Genomic DNA, 23,831 nt, shown 5'->3' with positions numbered 1-23,831 from the left:
ACTGCAGTCATCAAATTCAGCTGTGCTAAAGCAGGGAAACCTCTAAAACCTGCAGGACAGCGGCCCTCGTGGACCGACTTTGGGGATGCCTGACATAGAGGGTGATAAAATTCTGTGCCTTCACCTTATCCTTAACAGTTGCATATGCTGGACACACGGGGGCGCCAAACCCCTATTACACATGCATTAAATTGGTGTAATCAGGTTCAGTTAAAAGCTTAGTAAAACTGATGTCACCACTTTTTCTAAACCTTGAGCAGATTCTCATATGGCCAAATAAAAACCTGCTTTTTGAAAAAAAAATCTGTAAAAGTTTCCTTTTTAACTGAATTGTAGATATTTTATCATGATGAACCTTCAGTTTATTAACATATTCAGTAGATTACTGGAAGAAGTGATGCTAGTGAATACACAAATTTCACTCTCCATTTGTTAACTGATGGACTTTCTCTTTATTTCAAGGTTATTATTTATATAACAACCTTCAGATGCTGTATTCTTCAGATTGTAGTTAGCATATAAAGCTATGCATGGCACTCAAAAGCACAATTTTACGTCACAACAAAAAAAAACTACTTTCTCAGACAAACCAGACAAAAAAAATATTTAAAACAGTTTCATCAGAAGAATAAAAAAAGAGAAACATTTTTAGTGACAAATGAGTCAGTAAACATTCTATTTGAGTAGAAACCTTAGATTTAATGAGGTGAAAGTTATTTTCACAAATTTTCAAAAACCTGCCTTGTATTAAAATCAAATGAGGCAGGACACAAACTAAAAAAAAAAACAAAAAAATAACACAGTGATGGATTCAGGGATGGAGAAGTAAATGATCAATACTCGTAACTCAGAATCTTCCTGAACGCTCTCTGTCTCTGGACCGACGCCTCTCGTGATTGCGGCCTCCTCCTCGACCTCTATCCCGGTCTCTGGATCGGGACCGAGACCGGTGGCGGCTACAGGCGTGAAGAGGTAGAAATAGATTAAACAAAACCGCTTTGAACATAGGTATAACAAATTTTATTAATGCTAAAATAATGTTTTTACCCCTTCCTGCGGCGTCCATAGAGCTCTCTCCTGAGTTCACGTGAGATGGGTTTCAGATGCATGAAGTTACAGAAGCCTCCACGAGTGCATTCTCTGTAAACGGGGAAGGAGATCCATTTAACAATAGTTACCTGCAAACCTGGCAGGTGTTCGAATAAGGTTGGAAGTCCAGCACTATTGTTCCACCTAAAGTCTGCACCAAATTGAGAGTAACTTTTGCTCCCCAAGTTTTATACCTTCAACCTTTTAAAGCCACAAACCAACAATGCTTTTGACTAGAATTCCAAGTGCAAGGCTAAGGTGTTTGCTGAAATGTAAAGTTAAAAGCACACAGCAGACTTTGTTACCTAAAGAGTTTATGCGTTATGATTACTTTCAAATTAATCCTGAGGCCAATATACAGCATTTGACACCATCAATGCTGCGAGCGGGGCTCCCCTCTAGAAGACGCACCTCAATCGACCAGGTCATCAGACCTAGAAGAACGTATTGCTTTACTGCCACAGGCTCTTATATCGTCATGGGGATGAGGCTTTTGCTCTACTTTTTTTCTGTCTGCTCAACTACTGGTCATGGCTGAGGCAAGGAAAATGTTTAAACCTCCTAAGGCGGCTATAAAGAGAAAATCTGAAAGAGATCATGGGTGAGGAAAAACAAGAGTCGATCATGGAAAGGCGTTTGTTCGTTGGCGAACGCTGAAAGAAGAAGCCGGATGTAAAACCGATTCTCTTTTCTAACTTTATTATTAGACTGGTAAGTTAACACTTGGCTCCTAGTATAGTCATATATATGTATTATTATTTCTTCAGCTGCATTCTTTACAGAACGTCTCATTCTGCAGCCGCATTTAGAGAGTAATTTAGTCCCACATTTCCAAAACAATTATCTGCTTGTTGTCAGAGCAGATCTAACAAACTTCAAACTAGATGCCAATGGACAGGGTAGAAAACATTTTGTAATAGTTAGATTCTTTGCAAAACCACAACTTAACTGAGGTAAAAACAGCCACATATTTATAAGAAAAATGTATATTATTGGTGAGGGGAGCTGAAGTCTTCTGTAAGGAGGCATCTACATGCATGTAAGCTTGAAACTCTCAAAACAACATTTAAAGTCTGTAAGCACAAAATCTACCTCCAACCTTTTTTTTTTTTTTTTTTAATGAGGAGGTACATTTAAAGAATGATCGGGTATTTTAGGATGAACGGTTTTAAAATCTTATGTTCAGATCAGGCAACATGAGTCGGAAATTAAAGCAACATTTTAACCGGTTCATAAGGCGGCGGTGCTCACCCCATCTCATACTGGCGACAGCAGGCCTCTCTGAAGTCTGTGACTGGAGAGAGCTCTGCGTGGATGGGCTGCCCGTTGAACCATCGGTTGTTCAAGTCTATCACGGCCTTCTCAGCATCCTCCTCATTGCGGAACTATGGAGTGATCAGAGGAGAGGTTAATAAACAAACCAAAAGAACCGTCACAGCAGTGCAGAAATGAAAATCGAGTTGCTTGGAGTCCAGCTCTCACCTTTACATAAACATTTCCTACAAGGTGGTCCCCAAGGTTGTCACAGACGTTCATTTCCTCCACTTCTCCGTACTTCTCTTCCATCTCTGTAAAGACTTCCTGTGATGGGAGGGAAAAGGCAATTAAGACTGATGGTTTGTGTATTTTTTTGTCATTTAAGATAAAACCTGAAACTTTAGTGAGAATTTCAATCCAAGGCAGTCTCACTTCCTCTCTAGAGTTTATGCATTTTGCAATTACCACAATGCAAGCATCGTTCGGCTATGAGAGCTGACTGTCAGAGCCGACAGAGACACATGGGGGTCTGAATTAGTTCAGAGTTACAAACGGATCGATACAGAGAACCTTCAGAGACCGAATAAACTAATGTTCAAAAAATGGGATGCCATCACTGACACCTACATGAGGAAATATGCAGTTAGAGGGCTGTGTATTGTTGTGCACTATTTGTTCTATGAGTGTTGAAACAGTAACCCATTTGTTTTGGCATTGCACTTTTGTCCAACATCTCTGGTCTGACATTTTTAGGTTTATTGCAGAAAAAATTGAGAAAGATTTTAAGTTATTTTGGAAGGATGTCCTTTTTGGACTTTATGACCTCAACAGTACTTACACTAGACCAAATGAGACTTTCATTATTAATCCGATTATTCTCTTGGCAACATTTTACATTCATAAATGTAAGTTTGCACATTCCAAAATATATTTTATTGCTTTTAACAATGAGGTCAAGTAATATGTCAACACGATTAAGTATTCTCTTAATCAAAAGGCAACAAAAACTGTAAATGTGTGTAAACAACTTAATATTTTTTATATAAATTTGTACTTTCCCTGGCAAAATGTGATGATCTAAATCTTCATTTTTGTTTTATGTTAAAACACCAGCAATGTTGGATACTGCACAGTGTATTATTTTCACAATGGAGAAAAATTTTCATGTATTCATGTAAACTGTGCAATTGTTGGGGGAAAAAAAAAAAAAAAAGTTCTGTGCATCGTCTGATCCACATTAAATAGAAACACTACTCAGCCTCACAGACGACAGCTTACAGCCCTGCATAAATGTGAAAGTGACTTCTGACAACATACAGGTTCAGCAGATGAAGCCCATTAACCAGGTTTAATAAACATTTATGCAAATATGTTGCATATATTTATTTCATTATAGTATCAGTGTTTTTTTCCCCAGTTTATTTTTTAAATTCAGGTCAATGCTCCGCTACACACTTTCAAAGTGTAAAGGCGATGTAAGGATGATGGCTCACTGATATGGTACAAGGATAATGTAAGTTCAGCACAATTCATTTGAATCTCAAAACCTGCAGTGCTGCTTTTTAATTCTATTCTTTTTAATGATAATATGTTCTTTACATAAATAAAAGTTAACTTTCTTTTTTTTTTTTTTTACATGAATTTCATAAGCAACACTATAGTTGTTTAAACAAAGTTTAAAGGTAAGAAGAAAAAAACCATATATTCAGTGTCATCTTCATTTTACATATCATTAAGTATTTACAGCTCCCAGTGTTTTTTGTTTGGAAACCTGGTCCAAATGGCTCCCTGTGTCTTAAAGCCTGCAGACCACAAATCCGACTGTGGACAGAAAAGGAGGGAAACTTCCTGATTATGTTAAAAGGAGAAGCAAGGGGCAAATAAAAAATTCTGCTTCCTCTAAGCAAACCCAGATATGTCCTGCAGCTGAATGAGAATATCCAGATTTCCTGGGTTTTGTCTTTTATTTAATTCTGTTGTTTGAATCTACTTGAAAAATCTCTTCCCTTCCTTTCCAATAATTAATTTTTTTAAAACACTGCTAAGAATGTGAACCACTGGTTACCTCAAAGAATTCATCGTAGTGCTCCTGCATCTCCATGTCGCTGACAGTACCTAGTGGATGTAAAGGAGAATAAAAAAAATAGACAATTACATCCGTGTTCATCACCATGTTGGGAGAAAACCTCTCAGCATTTTCTAATGAAATAATTGATACAAAGTGACCTCCACTGTTTTTAAAGTAAATAAACGTTTTTATTGAATGAAACAATTCTTAGAATTATCTTTTTTGTGATGTGGTCCTAAACCAACTGACACATCAGTGATTCTGCTGCAACAACAACATCTATGTTCATGTGTTTTAATAAAAATATGACTTCATAAATCATAGCTGCAATATTATCCATCTAAGAAAAATCAAATATACTCAGTTTGCAAGGTTTGGGGGACATTTTTTTCTAAAAAGAGTATGTTATTCAAATATAAAATATAGTGTGTAAATATAAGGATAACTAGACGCTGCTCTTAGTCTCTGCAAGCTAAACCTGTCCTGGGGAAATGAAACAAATTCCATGATAAAGGATTCTGCCAGCCTTGGCTTATTTTAAAACAAAGGATTTAAAAAACTAAAGGAATGCATAACCTAAATTATTACATTTATGGTCCAATTATTTTGGTGTCATCTATAAAAGTTTTAAGCAACGTGTTCCAACTACATAGACCCTGATTTTATGCACAGACATTAACTTAAACACAATAAAATAATTATTTTCAGCATGAATAAATGAGGATTTCCATCCCTGCCATGTAACGTCTTTAAAACTCTTACAGTAAGACCCTTGACGGAGAGTTTTTACTTACAGGTCAGCCCATCCAGAGACTGAGCGCTGTTCTGAGGGTTCCGGTAAATATTGAGCAGGGCAATTGTCTGTAAAACAAACAAGAAGCCCACAACAGTTTTAAATCAAAATAACTAAAACACAGCATCAAAGAACATGCAGACCCCATATATACATGAATATCCAAAATGTCCCTTTAGAGGCAACAATATAGGATATGATAAAGGACTTTCTCTATTATAGATATTTAAGCTTTGTGAAAGTGTCTCATATTATTGCAAAGTGCTTCCACATACAATTCTGTTGTCAGGAATCAAATCTAAACTTAATTGTCATGTTTAAAGTAAGACATATTAACAGATTTAAGAATATTCCTGCTATCACCTGACAATGAATTGCAGACCTCATCTTCACAAAAAATTTGGTTCAGCTGTTTGAAAGTCTGACCTTTAAATTACTTATTTTCTCTGGAAAAAAAAAAAGATCTAAGCTAATGCAAAAAAATTAAAAACAGTTGAGTGAGTACAGATTGCAATACAATCTAAAAAAAAAAGTATAACTATTGTAAATAATTAAGAGAAAGCAGCATGAATATTAAGAACCATAAAAATGGAAATGAAAAATCCTCTGTTGAAACCTTGCTCAAACCTCTCTAAAATTCCTAGTATCAACCTAGTCCTTGTACTTAATAGCAAATGATGAGGAAGAAAGCTATATTAATCACTCTAATGCAGTATGTACCATATAAATGATGTATTACATGTTACAAGTGTTCCTTATTAATATTATGTATCTATAAGAGTATGAGTTGGATCATTTACCTGGCTAAATGTTGGCTTGTTGTGTAATCTGGAGCAACGGTCGCCATGTCGACAGGCACCGATTTTAAAGTAAAAAGAGCAATTGACTCTGCAAAAAAAAAAAAAGTGAGAACAATAAAGTTAAAACAAAGACACTTTTTTAGACACTGTAGGAGTTAACATCTCATGGATAAATATACTGAAAAGACCTTATTAAAATAATGCAAGTGAAACCATGATGATATTAGGATGACAGTAAGTCTGTCACAGCCATTTTATGCCGATAAACCTGATGATTTAATAGATGCTTATGTTTTAAACAACAGTAATTACATTAACAGTTCATTTAAGTCACAATTTGAGCAGTAAAACTTTATTTTTATATATTTATATGGATCTTTGTTTAAGGATAAATGCAATCAAATACCAGAACATCCCAGTCTTTATGTTTAAATCTGATATTTGGCAATAAGGATATGACTAAAACTAGCAGATTTGTTTCTTGGAGTCAATGGTTAACATAGGAAGATTATGCGAGTTAAACCTTATAATGATTAGGGCTTTACAGCCATTATGTTACTGAGGCATAAGTAACATTGAACACACTACTATATTAATTTTTAGCATATATATATATATATATATATGTATATATAAATAATCTATTAACACAGGATTTGAAAAACATAAAGCTGAAGTTTTTTATTCCTCTGCCTGTTTAGGATAAAAAAAAAGTTTAGATTTAGCCATCTAGGCCTTGTAAAAGACAGTTATTTAAATTTTTATTTCCCACCAAGGGCCGATGAAGTTCATCTCATAATTTTGGTTTATAAAGCATTTCATAAAAAGTAGGGATATTAATGAAGTAAGTGTGTTTTGGGTTGTGTAGATGACTTCATTGAAACCTTAGAATAACTGCATTCAAAATTACCGACCACCATCACATGCATTTTCCTCCTACATACAACAAAGAAATGTATGAAATTACCGCAACTGCAAGTACTAGTTAAATGTAAAATCAGTAAGAATGTTATAAGAATATTTCCTGATAAAATATATAATTGTTTTAAAACACATGTTCTTACTTATCGCCTGATTCAGAGCCAAAGCTAATTTTCTGAGCGTGTTAGCATGCTAGCACTAGTAGCCGATGCTAATGTAGTGCTATGTTGATGTTTTTTTACAGAACGGAGCAAGTTTTGCATTACTACTCAAAGCTAAAATTAAGAAACATGGAAAACGAAAACCCCGTTATTTTTAACCAAACAAAGCGCAAAGACTCACTTGTCTTTCTCTGTCCCAAAAATGGAGGCCAAGTACTCTGCCATCCTCGCTCGCCTGGCTGCTCAAAACAGGCTAGCACACTTCCGGTCTAGCTCCTTCAGAATAAAAGGAAATTCATCGTCAGCATTTGATTTTTCACAACAAAACGATTGTAAAGAAATATGATTGTGAAAATACACGTTATAAAAATAAGTAAAAACGACATTTAACTGTATAACTCAACGTGTTTATTTACATGTTATTCTATCTAATGTTACTTCTACTTTATCAAATTGTATATTTTTCACAGATTTATAATCATTACTGTTCTATTGATCCTTCTGTTTGATCAGATGACAACAACATTGGGAAAACAGGATCTTTATATATATGCATCAGCAACAAAAAATAGGCATTTCAGCATTCATTCATCATGAAGTTAAAATAATAACTCAAGCCATAGATTGTTACACACAAAAACTTAAGGTTACTTGGAGAGATTTATTGAAATATTTCAACTCTATTCACTGAAGGAATGGTGCATGCAGGAATCCATTGAAATACTCTGCAGAGGTACAGACGTAGCAGTTACTCCCAACATTTACATTTTAAGAGAAATAAAACATCCAAATATTTGTAATTCAGTGTTTAACAGAAACTACATCTTGCTTGCTATAGTTTTTTTAATTAACATTTATAAGTACATCTTACTTTTTTTAGTCTCGAAGATGCAAAATTTGCAATGTTTGCACATTTTTACATGTTCCAGAAGTCATATAGACAAGAGGCAACATATTTACACCCATATGACAGTAAAAAAACAAAAGAATCAGAATCAAGTTTATTGCCAAGTAGGTTTGCACTTACAAGGAATTTGACTTGGTGTTGTTGGTGCAGACAAAAAACAAAATAAGATAGAATATATATATATATATATATATATATATATATATATATATATATATATATATATATATATATATATATATATATATATATATATATATATATATATATATATATATATATGTATATACACAGAAGCTATATACACACAGTAGACTGTGCGTTAATGTAACGCAGAAATCCTGAATGGGGGAGAGAAACATTGTCCAGTGTTACGGCTCTTGGCCTTGTTGATAAGGCCGGTAGCAGATGGGGAAAAAACTGTTTTTGTGACGGGAGGTTCCGGTCCTGATGGACCGCAGCCTCCTGCCAGAGGGAAGTGACTGAAATAATCTGTGACTGGGGTGCGAGGGATCAGCCACAATCTTCCCTGCACGCCTCAGAGTCCTGGAGGCGTGCAGCTCCTGGAGAGATTGCAGCCAATCCTTAGCGGTGGCACCAGCGTACCAGATGGTGATGGAGGAAGTGAGGATGGACTCAATGATGGAGGAGTAGAACTGCACCATCATTGTCCTGGGCAGGTAGAATTTCTTCAGCTGCCGCAGGAAGTACATCCTCTGCTGGGCTTTTTTGGTGAGGGAGTCGATGTTCAGCTCCCACTCTAGGTCCTGGGAGATGATAGTTCCCAGGAAGCGGAAAGACTCCACAGTGTCAATGGTGGAGTCACAGAGGGTGATGGGGGTAGCTGGGGCTGCGCTCTTTCTAAAGTCCACAACCAACTCCACTGTTTTTAGAGCGTTGAGCTCCAGGTTGTTCTCCCTGCACCAGGTCACCAGATGGTCAGCCTCCCACCTGTGTAATGTATGTGTAATGTGTCATTTACTTTCGTAAATATGTTTTATAATGTATTAAACTCTTATAAGCACTACATGCAGCGACATTTTAAGTTAATTGTTGAAATTATTTTATACAATTTAATTAATCATAGCAGATAATTGTAGATTATTTGAGCTTAGACAAAATGCCACAATGCAGATGCTTTGGTATCTAACAGGCTGCTAAAAAGGGGAGTACTATCACCTGTAGCTTTTGTCTTAAAGGAATAGTACACCCAAAACATGATTAGCCTTCATTTTCTACTCACCCCCATGCTGAACAACACTCTGGAGTACTTTTTTGATATCTCAAATGCATCTGGAGATCTGGGAGGCTTCTTGCTGTCTGCTGACATTCAAATAATGGAGGTCTATGGTGACCGAGACAGAAAGGTCCATAAAAGTCCACAAAAAACGTGTCAATATTCCTCCATACTGCTCGTCCAATGTATTCCAAGTGTCCTGAGTGGGTAGCATCCAGAATTTACTCGAAACGAAGTCATTTAGAATGTTTTTAGAGCATAAACAGTAGTGTATAGGATTTCCTGAAAGCGCGCACATGCGCGCTCACGACGCTACGGAAGCCGGCAGACCAAACCAGCGCATTCAGCTCGGCAAAGAACTCATGCTCTTCCTCAACACTGAAGTCCTCAGACATTTTTCTTTCGTTGTTTCTTTCTTTGCGCAGGTAAACAGCACATTTCTTCTTCTACGCTTGCATTATTGGCAGAGCAGACACTTAATGCGCACTTTCATCTGGTTTGGTCTGCCGGCTTCCGTAGCGTCGTGAACACGCATGTGCGCGCTTTCAGGAAATCCTATACACTACTGTTTATGCTCTAAAAACATTCTAAATGACTTCGTTTCGAGTAAATTCTGGATGCTACCCACTCAGGAAACTTGGAATACATTGGACGAGCAGTATGGAGGAATATTGACACGTTTTTTGTGGACTTTTATGGACCTTTCTGTCTCGGTCACCATAGACCTCCATTATTTGAATGTCAGCAGACAGCAAGAAGTCTCCCAGATCTCCAGATGCATTTGAGATATCAAAAAAGTACTCCAGAGTGTTGTTCAGCATGGGGGTGAGTAGAAAATGAAGGCTAATCATGTTTTGGGTGTACTATTCCTTTAAGGTGATACTGAATTGAAGCGAAATGAGTGTTTTGACCATGTTTTTATTGACCATCATGCATGCAGCTGATTTGCCTCTTTAGTGACAGCTTTAAATGCTGTTTGAATGTTACAAAATGATAAGTATCATGAACTAAAATGTTCAGCTTTGTATTTAGTAGACTGTTTGTTATATATTTTAATTGAAGATACCCAGATCATCAAAAGGGACCTATGTGAAGATACACAGTGCTAAAAGCCCTACAATTTTGGGCTGAAACAATCAATCATATTAATCGGTTATTGAATTAATCTACAAATAATTTAGAAATTGATTAATCGTTTACTTGACTATAGAGGCTATAAAACATACCTTTAGCTGACAGAGCAACCCACTTAGAGAAGGAATTACATCAAAATTGTAAAAAAAAAAAAAAAGATACACTTATGGCTGCAAATAATTAAGATTTTATAAAATGATTAATCTGTCAGTTATTTTTCTATTTTTTTTTCCTGATTAATCAATTAATAATTGGATAGCCAAAAATATCATAAAGAATACTTTCATCTTTCAGGAGAGACTTAATGTGTGCCTTTATGGGCTGATCTTGAAAGCACACTGGAGGCAGGGGAAGACTTGAGACAAGGTAAAATGTTAGGATAATTATCATTAAAGATGTGTGAGTTTATCACACCCCGGTATGGGCTGCCTGTTGCGCATCAGAACTAACATTTTAATCTAATTAGGACATTTCCTCTGTCTGGATATATGGTTATAAACTTCATTCTGTACATGGCAAAGATTTGGAAATGGAATGAAAGCGGTGTCCTATTTTGATAAGGCTGGAGCCATGGATGACTAATCATCTGCTAAGGTGTATAATGTAAAATATGATGATGTGGCAGACTGGAGATGTATAAAATGCCTTTTTAACTGTTAATCGGGCATACTTCCCTAGAGGTGAGCCCAGAGGTGAGCAGCCCACATTCTGTAACCATAAGCAATTGCTCTGATCTGAGTAAGATTACAATTTCTATCAAAATCTGTTGTCATGTCTCCTGGTTATTTAATACATATAAGTTATGAGGTGTTATTTAAAGAGTTTGTCCAGAGTGATCTCTTTTCAGGGAAAAGAACTGGAAAGATAGAACTTTAGGGTGCTGAATAGAACCTTACCAACACCTAGAGCTGCAACATGATGGTTCAGATCAGTGTTTTAAATGGACCACTGATCTTAAAGTCATTTTGAGAAGAAAACAAACAGGAACAAAACACATTTTTGCAAACACCCAGACATGCAGCTGTAACTTCAGGTTAAAGTTGTTCTACAAAATGCAAAGCATTGTTTGTGTTCTGTTTTTTAGTAAACAGTTATGCACTACTTTGCACCAATGCATTTCTTCACTGTGAGATCACTATATCTTTGGACATAATAGTTAGTGGTTGTTACATGACAAGATGAGAGAGGGGTAAAAAGGCAATGAAAGTTCTTGTTATTATCTTTATTACACATAATCAACACGTAAACAAACAAAACTCACTCTTAACTGTATTTTGTTTCAAAAAAATGTGAGCCAAGTGTTACCAGTTAGTCTCCGCCCCTCATTTCTGTGGCTATGTTGTTGGCCCAAAAACTTGAAGATACGTCGGGACCTGGTGCAAATTGGACCTCTGATCTGTAAAAAGTTTGACATTTTGAAGGTATTGATATTCACAGGAAAGATGTTAGATCTGAGGACTGTTTAACATGCTAGTACAATACTAGATGGGATTTGTTTAGTCTCGCCCTGCCTCTTCCCGCTATTTTAGAGCTAAAGCAGCAACGCTAACCCTGCTAGCTTAGGCACACTGAGGCTACTGCCAAGAGGCCGCCCACCTCGCCGAGAAGTTCCCCTCATGTAACAAGCGTAGTCCCGCCGAAGCTGGGTTAACTAGAACTACAGACGGTTCCTTGTTGGGTTCTGCAAAAATACAGAAGTAGCCTTAAAGTACCGCTAGCTGTTAGCTGGTAAGGCTAAGCTGACGCCGATACTCCCTGCAAACAGACAGTAGGTACACGTCCCGAGATGATTCGATTAATTTTAGTCCAGACTTTATAATTAAATTGTCATAGTTTCATAAAATCGATTATTTCGTGGTGGATTTTAGGCTTATTTTACCAGTAAAAGGAAAAACTAAGCTGTGTTGATCCGAACGGCGGATCTCGGAAGTCTTGTAACGCTGTAAAACCTTTAGCCAGGATTTCCGGCTCCTTTCAATTTGCCCTATGCTGTTTTGTTTCCGTTTATTCTATTTCCGTTTTAAAAGTTTTCTACATCCAGAGTTTATGATGTCTTTTGACCAAAAAAATCAGAAGTTATAAGCCCTCTTGCGCACTCAGAATATTTTAACCGTAGTTTAGCACCGAAGGCAGTAGAGGACCAACGGTTGAGTTATGCCCTGCCTCGCCACGCGCTGCTGTTGTGTTGCTAACTTATTTCAGCACAGGCCTGCTACTTATTTGCTGCACATGTACACTGCTTTCCTCAATTTTTTTTTATTGTCTATTCCCGTTTGACCTATTCGGGATAAATAGTTATATTTGGTCAATAATTTTGTTTTTGAGGCCTAACAGTTGGCCCAGAATGCCACAGCCTCGACCTCGCGTTAGTAAACCCTGCCCCGGAGTGAGGTGTCCCTGGCGGCCAATGAGAAGCCGAGGCTCAGAGGCCTTTCTACCATGGACAAATCACTGCTGCTCATATATGTTGTTAACTTGGATAAAAAATACAAGCTTTTATTTTTACTGAATACTCCGTCTTTCAAATTATAATTTGTAATGTTGCATTTTGTGCCACTTCACTAGTTCTACTTATTACTTTTATTTATTTGCTTAAAGAAAGGTGCTAGTTAAACAAAAGCTAATTCTAAGAATGATCCTGAATACTTCATTTTCCCGTAGGATGTTTGAGGACTAATAATTTAAGTAAATAAATACATTTCTTAAAGATTCATCTAACAGAAAGATGACGTTTCAAAACAAGAGACATAAAGTGACCTTTGATAAACATTGAATATAACATGTTTAACAATGATCTAAAGTAATTATTCCATCATTTTCTATTATAAAAATCCAGTTTAATATTGCAGGTTTAATTATATGTAAAAATGCAAAACTTAAAAAAAAAAAAAAATCAAATTTCTATCATTAGTATTTTTTACACTTGTTAGTGTTTGTATATATGAGCATCTCAGTTTAATTGCCAGGGTTCCTTTAGGGCCAAAAATCATGGAATAATTATTTTATTTTAATAACCTTTATGTTTTTTTAAAGTTTAAAATCAGCCGTGATTAACCATTACAACATATTTAATTAGACCTTAAATTTATAATTTGTACATTCATTCTTTAGTTGACAATTTATGTTGTAAACAAAAAAAGAACTGTAGTAGTGGGAATTTTCCTATGTGCTGTACTTCTGGGTTAGGTGTGGTTATGTATTGATTGCACTATAAAGTCCTTGTTTTTAAGGAACCTTGTTAATTTTATGGTGGACATTATTCTTTCTCAACAACCCCTAAAAAAGCTATCCTCCTAAAAGAGGCCTAGAATAGTTTCATTTTATACATCAAAATTAAATGATGCTTGTTAGTTGCCTATGCAAATTCTCAGTCGTCATGGTCATGGCAGCCACAGCAAGGAGTGAGTTCTTACAGCTTTCACTGGAGAAATCTTCCTGTTTATTTATGATCTATCAAACAAAATTAAGACAAGAAGACAGAGAAGTTTGGTAAATAATTGGCAAAAAAGCACCCCATACACATGAGAACTAAAAGAAAAAATGTTGAGCCCTTTACAGCTAAAAAGGTGCGTTAAAATCATTTGCTGATACTAGCAAAGTAAAGAGGGGATTTTTTTTCCTGATTAAAAAAAAAAATATATTGAAATGTATTGATCTCACATTAGAGAAATTTACCTCTGCTATCATGGGGTGCCCAGGGAGCAGTGTGGGGTTAAGGGTCTTGCTCAGAGACCCAGAGTGGCAGTCTGTGGGAGTGGGGCTCGAAATCAGAACCTCAGGATTCTAAGCTCTATGCCGTAACCACTTGGCTGCCACTCCGCCTCAACTAATATATAATTGAAATATACAATAGGAGTGATTTTGTTTCCTTTAATCCACACATGGCTTTAGCAATGACTGCTATTTTTGGTCTGTTTTACATAAATTTAAACACCTTTGGTGGTTAAAAACAACTATTTGGAGCCACTAGGGGGCACCACAGTTCAACATGTTGTTTCAACTTGTGTGTAATTACCTTAAACAGTTTGAAGCACCTTGATGCTAAAATTACTCTTCATCATCCTTTAAGTTGCCATTAGCAGTGTGTTTTAGCTTCATAACCAGCAATTTGATAAAAAAAAACACATTAGTATGAAACTTGAAGCTGAAACTATTTAGCAGAACAGACAAGTATTGAAATAATAGTTACCGGTAGATAAATTGGTAATTAAATAACTTAAGCATAGTTTTAAAAACAAGCCCTTTGCTGTAAGAACAGCTCACTTATAGCAGTTCAAATAAGTCTGATTATTAAATTTTTTATCAAAAAAAGGTGTCTAATAAAAAAAAATGATAAGCAAAATAAATGTCAGTTAAACTTTGTTATAATTTGTTGTTTACCTTTTCTGATCCTTTCTCTGTATAAAGTTTCAGTGAAATTAATCTGAATCAAACACTATATCTTCTGTCTTCCAGGGATCTATCAGTCAGGATGGCTAAAAGCGAGCCAGAGGAGATGATAGAGATAGAGATAGATGAACGGGAGAAACAAGCATGCCTAGAGGAAGGGTAAGCATAAAAACTGATGTGAACACAGCTGTGATTGCACAGAGCGAACATATGTTTGTTCTAACAGTTTAACATTTGTAGCATTGAGGAGCAGACAATCACTGCATCGGATTTAGTTCAACAAGACATTGACATCAACGAGCCGATTGGGAATCTGAAGAAACTCTTGGAGCCTCGGGTCCAGTTCTGTCTGGATGGATTCGACATTTGCTTACAAGACATTCAGGTAAGATCGGTTTGTGATTAAATAAACTCATATTTTAAAGTTAGTATTTCAACTGCTCTTGTTTTTTTTTTTTTCCAGTGTTCTAATTTGTTGCCTTTCTTGTTTCAGCTTCACCCGGATCACAGCCTCTTTGATCAGGGAGTGAAGACAGATGGCACCGTGCAGCTCAGCTTGCAGATTATAACCAGACCAGGTACAAGTTTAACCAGACCTCATTAAAATGATTCTCCTGTAATCCAGATTTTAACAAAATCATCACATTAAGTGTTTCTTCTTTTGCCCAGGAGAAGAGAAGCTGAACATTTTGGAAATAGTGAAGCCGGTAGAAACAGTAGAAGTAGTGATTGACCCGGATGCTGCAGGAGAAGATGGGACAATGGTGGAGGAGGGGCAGCTGATTGCGGTGGAGCGGTCTTCCCTGACTGATGAGACCTCAGAGCAGGTGACACGATGGGCCGCGGCGTTGGAAGGTTATCGCAAAGAGCAGGTTCGGCTAGGAATACCATACGGTAAGAAACGCCTTCACCAGAATCCCATTAGCAATTAACTTACCATTAGCGGTACAGATCTTAAACGTCTCGCTCTTCCGCAGACCCCTTGCTCTGGACAGCTGATCAGGTGATCCATTGGGCCGTTTGGGTCATGAAGGAGTTTAATATAGACGAGATGGAAATCGGCAGCATCCACATCCCTGGACGAGAGCTCTGCTCTTTCAGCCAAGAGGAATTCCTTCAGAAAGTGCCCAACGGCGAGATACTGTGGAGCCACCTGGAGCTGCTGCGCAAATGTAAGCTAGCTGGAAGGAAATCTAAGCACTGGGACGGAGGTCTCTTATTTACTCAATTCTGTAAAGAGTAACTACTTGTATTTAACTCAGATGTGTTGGCCAGCCAGGACCAGTCAGGGGGGGACGCCACCGTCACTATTGATCAACGTAAGTAAACTGGCCTGTGTTTGTGTTACTGACATAACGTAGGGTCTGATGAGGTTTTAAAAAATCAAAAACTTTAATTTCTATTTTTCTTTAACGTTTTAAACCTGTCCTTTCACTTAAAGAGACACCTCTGATCTATTGTATTCTGCATAACTTCTCAACAGTTTAGTAGAGAAATAAGCCAAATTGGATTATTTGTTGGAATTGAAATTCCATATTCAGTCATTTAAGTTAGGGATGGGCATTTAATTGCATTTGCAATATAATCACAATTTAGAAAAATGCAATTTTCAAATTGCAGAAGAACTCAAATGTAGTCACATTACAAGAGTAAGACCCTAAATTTCTCCCTCTAGCCATTTAGGTGATGGTATTACACTTTAAGTGGGTTTTACACCACAAAGTAGGGAAGAGAGAGTTGTAGCTAGCATGCAGATCCATGCATGATAGTAGAACTAAGAACTTTTTAACACAAAGGTTACAGCAAAGTAAAGCAACTATGGATTATGGTCTAAATGTTTGTTTCATGCAAAGAAAATCCCTAGAAAATTGTAATATTGTTTGGAAATAATAGTTTAGCTTTTTGGCAAAATCATTCAGCCATAATTTAAATGGACTTTTGCTATAATTCATATGACTCATACATGTATATTATGTGGATATTCTCATCTACTAAACAACAACATAATCATGTTTGACCAAACTTTACTGATACTTTACTATCAAAATAAATAAATTGCATTCAAACACTCAATTTGTTAGAAATAAATATTCAGCAGCAAAACTTAACAGGATCCAAACAGTTTTGCTGACATGTCTGCGTCACTGTGGTGGGTTCACGTATTTATGCAAACTGTCGTGTGCGACTCTGCAGCTGTTCAAATAATTCCAGCCCAAGTCAGCACCCCTACTGCTATAAAAGTACTGAAACACAACCGGGGCCCCAGAGCACCCCGAATTTCAGGAGAGGAGCGCAGTTCACCCGGCAACCGCACAGGTTGGTCACCACATATCACAGAAAGCTCAGCATTTTATATTTTATGTAACCAAGATTTCTTTTAAATGAATTTGATTGGTTTTATACTATTTATCACATTTAAATACCTGACTTAAGAGCCTTGTCGATTAGTTGCAGGAACTATAATTCCTATAATTTATTACAAAAATAGTTAAAACCTTATTTCCCTTGTGCGATGGCCGTCAGGTAACAACGGTCAGATCCAGTTGTGGCAGTTCCTGCTGGAGCTTCTGACGGACAAAGACGCCAGAGACTGCATCTCTTGGGTTGGCGAGGAGGGAGAGTTCAAGCTCAACCAGCCGGAGCTTGTGGCACAGAAATGGGGCCAACGCAAGAACAAGCCAACAATGAACTATGAGAAGCTCAGCAGAGCCCTGAGGTTTGTTTCTCCTCATTGATATCATGTCTTGTTTCCTCCGGGGTCTATGATTTTATTAAGTAACATCTTAAATATATTGATTAATTCATTGATTCCTCTTCTGTTATATATCTATTTAGACATGCACTGCACTGCATAATTAATTTCTTTATTGAGAAACCGTTTCAACTTGGGACATAACCAAAACATGTGCATGAGGTCAGCAGGAGACTGGTTACATCTATCACAGGTGTCTGCGACGTTGGGGTAGAATTTTGTCAGTGTATGATCTGTATAGTAGGTCCTATGTATTAATTTTAATTGGATTAAACCATGTCGTGCACAGATAGAGGAGATGTGTACTAATTGTAAATTCTAAATATTAGTCCACTGGTCCTTTTCAAGAGTCAAACCTAGATCTTGTTCCTATAGGTTTTTTCATTCTAGAGGAAAGACAGCAGTATTAGAGTCAAGTGCCCTAAAAATATGATTGGCGTCCATCAAGAAAAGTTTATCAACTAAGGTGATTACAGGAAGATTCGAAAGACCCGTGTTTTCCCCCGCCTGCCTTACCGGGCGGGCGGGGGGGAAAGCATACAGTCACCGGGTCGGGTTTGGTCTCTCCGTTCCTGGCTGGCTCTGGATCCAGAGCTGATGGCTCGGTTCAAATGCCCAGTCCGGTGCAGTCAGCAGGGGGCCCAGCAGGAGTGTTGAGTATATTGAAAAGCCTTCTAGCGTTGTGAAATGATTGTCTACCCAATATAAAGCCTGTTTGATCAAGAGATAATTTCTAGTAGAATCTGTGGGAGACAGAGTCATAAAAGTTTAGCAAGAATTTTGTAATCAACTTTTAAGAGTGATATGGGTCTGAAACTACTACAAAGTAACGGATCCCTATCCTTTTTTAACAGCAGAGAAATAGTAGCATCATTTAAAGTTGGGGGTAGATGGCCAACAGACAATGACTCATTATATACATCACTTAAGATCTTGGAAAGAAGTGGGGAAAGTTCCTTGTAAAATGCTAGGCTATGTTTCAAAAGCATAAATTGGCCTGAAGATGGAGATGTTGGGCTGCTAATTTTTCTACCCACTCCTCTTCTATTGTGGGGAAAACAATATTATGAAGTATATTAGGTGAGTTTAACTGAGGGAGGTCAGATGCATATAGATCAGAATAAGATTTTGCAAATGTTTAATTTATACTTTTTGCGTCAGAAAGGGTGGTACCAGAGGGTGATTTTATAGTTGGGATTCGCTTAGAGGCTGCAGCTGCTCTGGATTGCTGAGCAAGGAGTTTGCCAGCTTTGTCTTCAGACTAAAATAATTTTTGTTAGGATTTAAGCAGTTGCTGTTCTGCTTCATTGGTGGTTAAAAGAGCCAGTTCAGAATGAAGTTGCAATCATCTTTTGTAGCGTGCAGGATCTGGGATTGTAGAATAATAATCGTCAACTTCAAGGATCATTTGTGTTAACTCTGTTATTCTTTTCAAATTGGCTTTCTTAAGGTAAGCTGTGTAAGAAATTACATAGCCTCTAAGATATGTCTTGTAGGTTTCCCATAAAGGGCCCCTTGATACATCTACAGGTGCTGGTCATAAAATTAGAATATCATGAAAAAGTAGATTGATTTCAGTAATTCCATTTAAAAAGTGAAACTTGTATATTATATTCATACATTACATACAAACTCATATATTTCAGATGTTTATTTTGTTTAATTTTGATGATTACAAATGACAACAAATGAAAATCTCAAATTCATCATATCAGAAAATTAGAATATTACTGAAGACCAATAAAAACAAAGGATTTATAGAAATGTTGGCCAACTGAAAAGTATGAACATGAAAAGTATGAGCATGTACAGCACTCAGTATTTAGTTGGGCCTCCTTTGGCCTGTATTACTGCAGCAATGCGGCGTGGCATGGAGTCGATCAGTCTGTGGCACTGCTCAGGTGTTATGATAGCCCAGGTTGCTCTAATAGTGGCTTTTAGCTCTTCTGAATTGTTGGGTCTGGTGTATTGCATCTTCTTCTTCACAATACCCCATAGATTTTCTATGGGGTTAAGGTCAGGAGAGTTTGCTGGCCAATTAAGAACAGGGATACCATGGTCCTTCAACCAGGTACTGGTAGCTTTGGCACTGTGTGCAGGTGCCAAGTCCTGTTGGAAAATGAAATCTGCATCTCCAAAAAGTTGGTCAGCTGCAGGAAGCATGAAGTGCTCTAAAACTTCCTGGTATGTGGCTGCGTTGACCCTGGACCTCAGAAAACACAATGGACCAACACCAGCAGATGACATGGCACCCCAAACCATCACTGACTGTGGAAACTTTACACTGGACTTCAAGCAACGTGGATGAAGTGCCTCTCTTCTTTTCCTCCAGACTCTGGGACCTTGATTTCCAAAGGAAATGCAAAATTTACTTTCATCAGAGAACATGACTTTGGACCACTCACCAGCAGTCCAGTCCTGTTTCTCTTTAGACGCTTCTGACGCTGTCTGTGGTTCAAGAGTGGCTTGACACAAGGAATGCGACAGCAGAAACCCATGTCTTTCATACGTCTGTGTGTGGTGGTTCTTGAAAGCACTCACTCCAGCTGCAGTCCACTCTTTGTGAATCTCCCCCACATTTTTGAAGGGGTTTTGTTTCACAATCCTCTCCAGGGTGCGGTTATCTCTCTTGCTTGTACACTTTTTTCGACCACATCTTTTCCTTCCCTTCGCCTCTCTATTAATGTGCTTGGACACTGAGCTCTGTGAACAGCCAGCCTCTTTAGCGATGACCTTTTGTGTCTTGCCCTCCTTGTGCAAGGTGTCGATGGTCGTCTTTTGGACAACTGTCAAGTCAGCAGTCTTCCCCATGATTGTGTAGCCTATAGAACTAGACTGAAAGACCATTTAAAGGCTTTTGCAGGTGGTTTGAGTTAATTAGCTGATTAGAGTGTGGCACCAGGGGCCATCAATTTTGAACCTTTTCACAATATTCTAATTTTCTGATATGATGAATTTGAGATTTTCATTTGTTGTCATTTGTAATCATCAAAATTAAACAAAATAAACATCTGAAATATATGAGTTTGTATGTAATGTATGAATATAATATAAAAGTTTCACTTTTTAAATGGAATTACTGAAATCAATCTACTTTTTCATGATATTCTAATTTTATGACCAGCACCTGTAGAGTGTCATTTATTGTAAAAAAAAAAAAAAATACTTGAGAGGTGGTTGTTGCATGTTCAACAAAGGTCATTAGCTAGTAGAATCAATTTAAAGCTCCATCGTTTCGTCTCTAAGTCGGAAAAAGAATGTTTATAGAGAAGTGGGAGCATGATCTGAAATTATTATACTATGGTTGCCACATGAGCATATATTAGAAATTAATCTGTTAGCTAAGAGAAAATAAGTCTATTCTGACAGATGGGGAAAAAAAGGAAAATAATTTTTTGTCTGGAAACCTCCATGGATCTGAAAAACCCAGCTTTGATGCAGTGGATCAAAGTAGTTTGGCTGACTTTGTAAGGGAGTATGGTCTGATTAAAGATCTGTCTAAGTTAGGATGCTGAACATCCTAACTTTATAATTACATAGATGTGAAAAACTTGGATATGAACTTATCATCATCCCAATTTGGTGCATAAACACTGTCTAGGGTGACAGGGGTGTCCTGATACTATAACAAACCTACCAGACCATATTGAATGTTGCTTTAATACTGGGATTTTAAACCTCAATTATTTTGAACATACTATGTGAATCCCTAAAAGGTGTTGAGGTTAGATAGCCATGGTGTGTAGGAATGAACCTGCACAGGTAGGAAAAATACACTTTAAACTACCTCAACGGTTATGTATCCCTTTAATCAGGTACGAAAAAACTAATTACTTACTTTTTGGTGTTTTTTTTTTTTTAAGCGTATGGCGATCTGACCTTACATTATTTTTCTTGTACATGACTAAAGGATACACGCCAGTCAGGGTAGTTTAAATTCTATTTTTATACAAAACTGAAGGAATAAACTCAAATCTGACGTCTTGCACATGCGTATTGACTAGAGGTATGCTGGTCTGATGGGGTAGGCTCATCTGACACCAGAGTAGGAAGAGCATCATGGAAGCTGCCAATACTGCTGATCCTCACTAAAACACCCCACTAATGGTGACCCTGAACGTAGCTGGCTATAAGGAGTTTCTCCACCATGGACAGGAGAGCTGGTCAGAGCTAACAAAAAGATGGATGAACTTTAGTTTAAGGTTTAGTAGGACTTGGCTGTAGGAACTGACTCCTGTCTAAATTCAAAGCTCTGCCTCGAGCATGCAGCCAGAATAGTATTTATCTTTTACTTTTCCATTGAACCCAGTAAATCCCATTATACCTGGCCTGCATTTCAGCGAAGGTGAATGTTAACGGTTAAAAGTGCTCGAGTCTGTTTAACAATATGTGCTAAAACTTATTGGATTTTTAGAAAAAAAGCATGGTTTACTTTAGCAGAAAAGATTCTAAACATTAATCCTTAAAAAAGAAAAAAAAAAATCCCCACTGCTCATTTTTATTTAGCCGCCCTTCCTCAGAAAGTGCAATCTTTTAAACTTACAGGAAAGTATTTATGGTTGAGGTCATACAGTGTGTGGTAACAATGCTTTTACTGATAGTAGCTTTGCTCTGGTTCAGGTACTACTACGACGGTGACATGATCAGCAAGGTGCAGGGCAAGCGCTTTGTCTACAAGTTTGTATGCGACCTGAGGACTCTGATTGGCTACAGCGCCGCCGAGCTCAACAGCCTGGTGACCGAGTGCGAACAGAAGAAACTTGCTCGCATTCAGATGCACGGCATCGGACAGCCCATCACCACGGTGACGCTGGCTACCACTCTGGATAAGGACAGCTGAAGGAGTCCGCGGCTGGAAACTGTACATTAGGCCAGCCAAGCTGATCTCTGATTAGCCTGGATTAAAAACTTGTAAATACAGTGAAATTCAGCTTAGACTGAGGCAGGTGTTTTTTTTTTTTTGTTATTTTAGCTTTTCCTCAACTACCCAACTGAAGCGTGCCCAGGATGAGAGTGTTTATAGTGAAGGACTGGTGCGTGCATGGCTGAATGAGTGTGACTGAAATCCAAATTAAAAGCTTTGTTTTGTGCGCTTTTTCTGTGTAATCCAGGATCTTTTCCACTGTATATACAAATATTTCATGTTTTTTGATAGCCACGAAGGCAATGTATTTTCATAAGACTCGTTTTGTATTTTATTTAGTGCATTTCCCTAAAGTGTTGGACCCTTTTTTTTTTTGTCCGCCAAAGGGGAATAAAGTGACAAGCATTTTCTAACAGCTTTGTGTGAAATGTAAATCTTTTCAAGACTAAAAACATACAAAAACAATCAGCCAAACATGAATATGTACATTCAAAATTTATTAATGGAATGGGGGAGTGTAGAAAGCTTTTCTTACTTTAAGCAAATGTTTCATCAAACCACACATAGGGGAAAGGTCATTACACGTTCAAAGGAGAAATAAAGCATTTATTAAACATTCACCTGATTAAGAGCTTCAGTTGGTGTCTGTACATTTACAGAGGTGATATGTGTTGTATTTTGACGATAATGCAATATATATAATCATGTCACATTCATGGTAACTTAGGGGGAGTTAAACATATCTGGCTTTTAGGGGCATTTAAACAAATGTGCAACCAAAAAAAAAAATAAAACGATACAGCACTGTACATGTATACACGGCGAATGTAGAAAAATAGAATGGTTGATTTGATGAAGGAATGCATTTGTGGTTAATACAGAACCATCTGGAAAACATCTTGATTACTTTGCTTATGCTGAGCACTGCCACTCCTGAATGTCTGCAATGATTTCAGCTGTGTACAAAACTGCTTCCAGATGTGAGGAATGAGATTACATGTCAGGAACTTCCAGGATTTTTGACAAAAACAACTCCATAACCTGGTCATCGACAGCCGGACATTCTGGCAACCATATATTTACAATCAATACATAAGAGAGTTAAATCAGGAATGATATGCTATACAAAATAAAACTTTCTAAAGCTTGACATTAAAAGGATAGTTCCAGATTCAGAATTGCGGTTCTGTTAAAGGTTATGAACAGTTCATATCTTAGAGCAGATTATCCGTAATAAACCAGGTTAGTTGGTCCGTGAGGCTGAAGAAACTTAAAACTCCAATGTGTTCAAAAACACAAAAGCGGCTAACATTATAAAAACGGTGCAAAAAAATGGATTTTTACATTTGTGTTATTTAAATTGGGTAATTTTTTTAACCTGAGAACCCTTTAGGTGTTCCATTCAACGAAGGTTTCACACTGGAAGGTCATTGGTGGCGCAAGATTTAATATTATTGGC

General features: G+C 37.3%; 2 protein-coding genes across 4 annotated transcripts; one reads left to right on the top strand and one right to left on the bottom strand.

Annotated features, from left to right (window-relative positions):
* Positions 1-678: 678 nt before the first annotated feature.
* On the bottom strand, positions 679-12,277 carry u2af1 (U2 small nuclear RNA auxiliary factor 1). The gene is made up of 10 exons (XM_038289641.1): positions 12,247-12,277; positions 11,673-11,763; positions 7,271-7,365; positions 6,008-6,095; positions 5,209-5,275; positions 4,412-4,461; positions 2,572-2,670; positions 2,341-2,474; positions 1,048-1,140; positions 679-956 (listed from the first exon to the last, which is right to left on the bottom strand). The coding sequence occupies exons 3-10, from the start codon at positions 7,312-7,314 to the stop codon at positions 848-850; spliced, it is 684 nt and encodes a 227-aa protein (XP_038145569.1). The 5' UTR covers positions 7,315-7,365; positions 11,673-11,763; positions 12,247-12,277; the 3' UTR covers positions 679-847.
* On the top strand, positions 11,662-22,787 carry gabpa (GA binding protein transcription factor subunit alpha). Of its 3 annotated transcripts, none has more exons than XM_038289640.1 (10): positions 11,662-11,788; positions 14,823-14,915; positions 14,997-15,141; positions 15,250-15,334; positions 15,429-15,650; positions 15,734-15,928; positions 16,019-16,075; positions 16,950-17,072; positions 17,280-17,472; positions 22,129-22,787. In XM_038289640.1, exons 2-10 carry the CDS (start codon positions 14,839-14,841, stop codon positions 22,346-22,348), a joined length of 1,317 nt encoding a protein of 438 aa, XP_038145568.1. In that variant the 5' UTR covers positions 11,662-11,788; positions 14,823-14,838; the 3' UTR covers positions 22,349-22,787. The 3 variants fall into 3 exon arrangements, with proteins under 3 accessions (XP_038145568.1, XP_038145566.1, XP_038145567.1); XM_038289638.1 differs by having other exon boundaries at positions 15,426-15,650; XM_038289639.1 differs by lacking the exon at positions 11,662-11,788 and adding an exon at positions 11,931-12,135 and having other exon boundaries at positions 15,426-15,650.
* The last annotated feature ends 1,044 nt before the right edge of the window (positions 22,788-23,831 follow it).

The sequence above is a fragment of the Cyprinodon tularosa genome, unplaced genomic scaffold (genome assembly GCF_016077235.1).
Source record: "Cyprinodon tularosa strain WSP-4 unplaced genomic scaffold, ASM1607723v1 ctg270, whole genome shotgun sequence".
Lineage (NCBI taxonomy): Eukaryota > Metazoa > Chordata > Actinopteri > Cyprinodontiformes > Cyprinodontidae > Cyprinodon > Cyprinodon tularosa.
The sequence above is the reverse complement of the archived record's forward strand: the minus strand, read 5'-3'. Positions and strand labels throughout refer to the sequence as shown.